The sequence below is a fragment of the Oryzias latipes genome, chromosome 7 (assembly GCF_002234675.1).
Source record: "Oryzias latipes chromosome 7, ASM223467v1".
Lineage (NCBI taxonomy): Eukaryota > Metazoa > Chordata > Actinopteri > Beloniformes > Adrianichthyidae > Oryzias > Oryzias latipes.
Window position 1 is genome coordinate 31,530,040 of NC_019865.2, and position 6,393 is coordinate 31,536,432.

At 44.8% G+C, this 6,393-nt stretch overlaps 1 protein-coding gene across 1 annotated transcript; it reads right to left on the minus strand.

Moving 5' to 3' along the window:
* Positions 1-854: 854 nt before the first annotated feature.
* On the minus strand, positions 855-6,304 carry LOC101173445 (nudix hydrolase 20, chloroplastic). The gene is made up of 8 exons (XM_004086340.4): positions 6,169-6,304; positions 5,856-6,097; positions 5,372-5,435; positions 5,175-5,305; positions 4,933-5,051; positions 1,797-1,929; positions 1,623-1,719; positions 855-1,544 (listed from the first exon to the last, which is right to left on the minus strand). Exons 1-8 carry the CDS (start codon positions 6,236-6,238, stop codon positions 1,498-1,500), a joined length of 903 nt encoding a protein of 300 aa, XP_004086388.1. The 5' UTR covers positions 6,239-6,304; the 3' UTR covers positions 855-1,497.
* Positions 6,305-6,393: the final 89 nt, after the last annotated feature.

Genomic DNA, 6,393 nt, shown 5'->3' on the forward strand with positions numbered 1-6,393 from the left:
AGCAAGAATATGCAAACACAAATCCTAATTTACGCACAAATCAAGAATTACGCACGCACAAATCCGACTGAGTCTAATTTCTCTCCATATGAAAGGGCTGTTTGTAACATGTTTTTGTGTTTCTGATTTCATCTTTTCTATGTAATCTAAAGGAAATAAATGTATGCAGGTCTGTGCTGACCTTTACTGACCTCCAGTTGAGGGTTAAACTCCGCCGTGTCCATGGAGGCTCTCACTAGGCCCAGCTGGGTGGGAATGAAGTTTGGTTTTCATTGGGTTTGTGGAGAAAACTGTCACATCCGTCCACGTCCTCCTTTAGTTTCTGCTGGTTCTTCTGCAGAGCACGTTCAGCCGTAACGGTGTACTAAAACTTCTATCATATTTGAAAGGAACCGTTTCAGACTTTTGAGTAAATTTAGTTAAACTTTGTGGGTTTTTCACCCGTTATTGATGACTTTTGAGATGTTTGTTTAACTGCAGTTGACTGAACAGAAGTGTTGGGACCACAGATCTGATACAGGGAGGAGACGAAAACCTTACTGCACTAACTCTAGGAGTCCTCTCCTGTGGGTCCCTGAAGAAGTCTTTGGGGCAGCTGCTCATCTCACCGCTCACGTTCTCGTGTGGATTAAGGTCCTGAGATTCAATTGACCAACCCAGACGATCCAGAACCAAAGTTCTGCTCTCTAACAGATGATCATTATCTTGTTAAAACACCTAAAGCGTCTACACTTCTTCACATCAGGTTTCCTCACAGCCAAACTGTCTTTACGTCTTTTCTGTGGAGTGACTCTGCTTCCCGTCAACAGCGCTTGAACTCATACCTGCCTTTGTTAAAGGACAACAAGAAAATCTATTTGTTTATATTGAGGTTTTATTTAAAAGCTATAGTTGATTTAATCAAATCATACAAACAGGGACATGCATACCAAAGCAGCTCCTTCCTGCCGGGTTCTGGTTAGAGAAAAACAGGCCAGAATGGTTGAAGGTCTCAGAGTCCTGGTTGAACAGAATCGTTCTGTATCCAGAGACTGAATCCAAGTCGAGGAAGGGACACTTGATTGGATGAATCCAGACCAATCAGCAGGAAACCGCTTGTCTGTGATTGGCTGGTTTATAGAATATTCGTAAAGCTGAGCTCAGTTGAGAATTGAGATTAAATGAAAGAGATAAAAGAGAACATATCTGAAAATGGTTGCGTGAAATAACCCAATATTTTTAACAAAGGCCACAAATGCAAAGAATTATTTTGGAACCAAAGAAGGCGATTCGGAAAACCCTGACAGGATTTATCAAACAAACGTGGCACTTTTTAATTCTAAACTTTTATACTAAACTGATCATTTTTATGGAGTGTAGGAAGTTTTTACTTCAAACCCATGACTTTATTTCTAATTTTAGTGGCATAAATATTGTTTTCATTAGGTTCTCTGGTTCAACTTCTTGCATGCTGCTCGACGGCACGTCAACAGACGCAGAAGTGTCCGGTCCTTCGCTCTACAGGGTTTGATGGAGTCCTGCCACAAACTCCTGATAATGCGGCTCTGAGAGGAAAAGGAAAGCATCAACAGACTGATCCCTGCCGTCTCCAGCTGATCCTCTGACTGAACTCCGCCACAAACCTGTATCCGGCTCCACCAACGAGTGTCGGATGAGGAAGTCTAACACCACCATGGCAGAGTTGGGTTTGAAGTCATCCGTTGCCAGCAGCTCCTTCACCTGGAACACACAGATGATGATGCATTCAATGACCACTTTCAGATCAGGGAGACACCAACTCACTCCAGAAGACTGACCTTTTCTATTGGCAGCAGATAGAAATCTTGCACTTCCCCATCCCCAACTCTGGGTCTGAACCCAGCCGGAACTTCCAGGTCAAAGACAAACTGGCTCTCGGGGAACACCCCCTCTTCATCCTCGTATGTGTAGCTTGAAGAAAACAGTCCAGGTCTCAGGGTCAGTCTCTGGTACCCTCCTCAGCCGTGGGTGAAAGTTTTAAACCAGAGCACCATCATGGTCATGTGCAATGAGTTCTATCGCTAGAGGAGACATCACGTGGTTCCTCATGGGAGGAGAGCACCGCCATCTTGCTAAGGTCAAGTCACTGCTGCATTTCATTGCATGTGAAGACATTTTTTGCAAAATGCCAGTTCATGGTGCGGGTTTCAACTGCCAAAATCGGAGAAATTAGTCCACGAAGGAGGAAGGCATAACATTTCACAGGTAAGGACTATATTTTTTTCCTTTTAATGCTGCAGGAGCTTCATTAATCATACACATGTTGACATGCATGATGCTGCAGGGCTATTATCACCATGCTGGATGATGTACGTATAATTTGCTGTCAACATAAATGTAAACTTTATTTTGTTAAACCTATATACAGTATACTAGGACTGGGCTATTATAGTAATATAGATTTATACATTTCTGATTCTTGCAGGTTTCCAATGGATTCAGACTTCAGGAAAAAGTGGGGCCTTAGCAATAAAAAGAGTTAACCCGGATGGATCACTGTGGTTACCAACTAGTAATACTATAGCGATATAACTCATGTGCATGCTCGAATTTTTAAGCTGCCTTCGTGGAACATAGGAATTCTACGTTATGTAACTGGAAAATAATGTTTTTCTGTGCTAGACAGAGATGAATACCTTTGTCTGTACTCCCATCCGGCTTGTCTGTCCTCTACTTTTTGAATGGGTTGGGTGGATGGATGAATGGGTGGATGGATGGGTGGATGGATGGATGGCTGGATAGATTAATGAATGGATGAATGAATGGATGATGATCAGGGGTTGACATAGCCCAGAAATTTGCACTGGCCCACAGGGCCAGTAGTTTTTGAAACTTACTGGCCCTGCCTGAAAGTTACTGGCCCGACACCGCGCATAGCGGGACCCACCGCTCCGCAGGTGCTTGCAACTTTAGGGGGGTCCGGGGGCATGCCCCCCCGGAAACTTTTAATATGGTGCAATTTGGTGCATTCTGGTGACATCACTTATTTTTCTACACTTTTCAATGACTGAAAATAGACCATATCAAACTTAAATCTGCTCTAGTCTGTTTCAGATGTTTAGAAGAGAGCACTGCAGTGTAGTAGGTAACACTAGTTCAGAAGTTTTCATGCTGCTTCTAACGGCAAATATCGCAATAAATCATAAACCTTAAATGTGTTAAAACAATCTAATGGCAGCTTGAACCATTTAACGAATCAAATAAATCCCTTAATGCATTTGATCAATCGGATGGACGCCTTCACATTGTTGACCAATCAGATGGAGCCCTGTTATGTTAGATGTTTGTAACCTATGTCAACGTGGGTCATTTGGAGTATAATTTTTAAACCGGGAATGGTTATTTGGTTATTTTGCTGTTTGTTTATATACCACAAATTATATCGTTATCGCAATTTTAATCTCTATCGCATATCGCGAGTTTTCCTCATATTGTGCAGGTCTAACTGAGATCATTCAGCTAACTAGAAATATTTACTGCTTACAGTGTTGTAAAGAAAAACAAAATTAAGTAGTTTAACATTCTACTGCATTTGAGTCTGAGATTCAGGTATTTGGAGTTGCCTTTGATTCTTTGACATTCAGCTTAAAGCTTAGTGGATACAGTTTCATCTTCAATGCATTCATTAAATATCTTGCTGTCCATACTATTAATTATACCCATTACTCCATCTAACATATTCCTATCTATTCCTGCCATGTCTTCCACATTTCTGACATGCTTCAGTCTCTCTTCAGTGACGGTGTCGGATTTATAATCAAATGTAATAATAACCCACTGGCTTGTGCCTTCGTTGTTGCTGTTTAACATTGTTTTGTATTGAATTGTTACATTCAATAAAGTTTGAAAAAAAAAGTAGTGAGCGCGTGCCGCGTGGTGCTCGGCAGTGAAAGCCGCGCGCGCGCAGGCGGGAGAGAAGGAGAAGTGATCAAAGGTTTCCCATAGAAACCCTTGAAGTCTGAACACAGGACTAGCAGAAAAACTAAATTATGAAGCCGAGGTAAATCTACACGTTTTTCGCAAAATTTACTTTATTGAAAAAGGTGAAGAATATATAAACCGTTAGATATTTTAGTGGCCCCAGCGGACAAGTGAAAAGTAAAGTCTTGTGGTCCGCACTGCTCGAAAAACAGGACCGGGCCAGCGGACAAATGGCTATGTCGAGCCCTGATGATTGGATGAATGGATGGGTGGTTGGATTAATGAATGGATGGATGATGATTGGATGAATGGATGGGTGGATGAATGAAAGGATGGGTGGATGGATGAATGAATGGATGGGTGAATGGGTGGGTGGATGGATAAATGAATGGATTGGTGGATGGATGAATGGATTGGTGGGTGGATGGATGGGTGGATGGATGGGTGGATGGATGAATGAATGGATTGGTGGATGGATGAATGGATTGGTGGGTGGATGGATGGGTGGATGGATGGGTGGATGGATGAATGAATGGATGGGTGAATGGATGAATGGATTGGTGGATGGATGGATGAATGAATGGATAGGGGGATGGATGGATGGATTAATGGTCTGTTGGTTGCATGGATTGATGAATGGATGGGTAGATGGATGGATGGATAAATGGGTGGATAAATGGATGTATGGATGGATAAATGGATGGGTGTATGGATGGATGGATGGATAAATGGATAGATGAATTAATGGCTGGATAAATGGATGGGTGGATGGATGAATAAATGGGTGGATGGATAAATGGACGGGTGGATGGTTGGTTGGGTGGATAAATGGATGGATGGATGAATGGATGGGTGGATGAATGAAAGGATGGGTGGATGGATTGATGAATGGATAAATGGGTGGATGGATGCATAAACCATGTTAACTGGACATTTAGGATGATTGTTTCATGGATGCTGAGGTGGTTCTTGTGTTTGCATGACCCAGCTCACCTGACAGTTGCTGCAGGTCGAGCGGTCATGGCAGTGTCTACTGGGACACACGCTTCCTCCTGGCACTCTTTCACCAGAGTGTGTTTGATGCCGACACCTGCAGCCAGTCCACCAGCCGCCTAACAAAAGGCAGAGTGACGACATTCGTGCAGTTGAAAATTCTGCGAAGGCTGGATCCTCCGGCCACATCTGTACGTCAGCCTTCGTTTGTTGTGCTTTAAACTAGGGTCTGAGCTTCCCACCATGTTGTCCAGCAGTCCAGGGTACGTCTGCTTGGTGCTGGAGCGCCGTGCCAGCCACATGCTGACTTCTCCGCCGTCACTGACGGTGTACGCGTTCAAGTGCACCCCATATCGTTTCACCCCAAAAAGACCTGCAATGAAGCAGCAGTCAGTTGGGCCCGCACCCCCCCCCCCCTCACCGCATCAGCAGAACGTACTGGTAGCTGCTCGTTCCATCCACATCACTGGGGGGTCCGAGAATCTGGGCATCACGCTGTACCTCTGAGAATTCAGAAAGAATTCAGCTGCAGCACAAACATCCCACTCTTTAGTGGGGAAAGACCGGGATTCAGCTCAAAACCTTTCAGGAAATCAAGATGTTTCTGCTTCAAAGGGAGGATGTTTTTTAAAAAAAGAACCATTTAAATTTTAGCCGTTGGGTTAATGGAGTTAATAAAGTGTCAGTAAGTGGTGCAGTATCCTCTTTTGTCACGTTGTAAACTACCATCAAAAAAAGAGAAGAAGAAAACATTTGTAAAACCTGGTGGCATTAAAATGAATCTGTGGATTTTGAGTGGAGATCAGTATGAATGATCTTTCAAACACCGTCCTTGTCCCCTCTGACTCGGGATGAACTTTTTTGTCAATTGTGAACAAAAACAGGATGAAAGGTGTTTCTCTGCGCATGCGCGCGCATCTGACCTCATCCCTCCATCCTCTGAGGCAGGTCAGAGAGTCCTCCTGCCTGAGGGCCAGCAGGACCTCGTGCACAGCCTCCGACCTGCCCTCATACGAGTCCAGACTCTGGCACAGGGACACAGCGCCCCCGCGCGGCGCGGTAAACACCTGCGGGTACCGCGACAGGAGCGACGCGACGTGGGGTCGAATCCAGCCAACCTGCGCGCCGTCCACCTCAAACCTGAGGCAGCTGGCCCGGCAGGAGCCTGAGGACACACGCACGACTGTTACAAGACAAGCCAGACTGCAACAGTTCGGCTCGGTTCAGCTCAGATACCTGTAGAGTAAAAGTTGTTCATTCGGTTGAGCAGATGGAGAACCCGCTCAGACCAGGACGCTGCAGCCATGTCGGCCTGTAGCGCACCGACAGCCAAGGTTTACGCACAGCCTGAGAGGAGCACAACGCCGCTGATAGCAGCTCGAACTGCGCATGTCCCGGGTTTTTTTCTATAGACTTTATTGAAAAACTTCTCATCACAACGGAGACGCTTCGGGCTACAAA

Excerpts from the sequence above, each read along its gene's own strand:
- LOC101173445 (XM_004086340.4), bottom strand. The coding sequence starts at position 6,238 with ATGGCTGCAGCGTCCTGGTCTGAGCGGGTTCTCCATCTGCTCAACCGA. Across the intron at positions 1,930-4,932 it reads CGACCTGCAGCAACTGTCAG|CTACACATACGAGGATGAAG; the intron begins GTGAGCTGGGTC and ends GTTTTCTTCAAG. Across the intron at positions 1,545-1,622 it reads GTTGGTGGAGCCGGATACAG|AGCCGCATTATCAGGAGTTT; the intron begins GTTTGTGGCGGA and ends TTTTCCTCTCAG.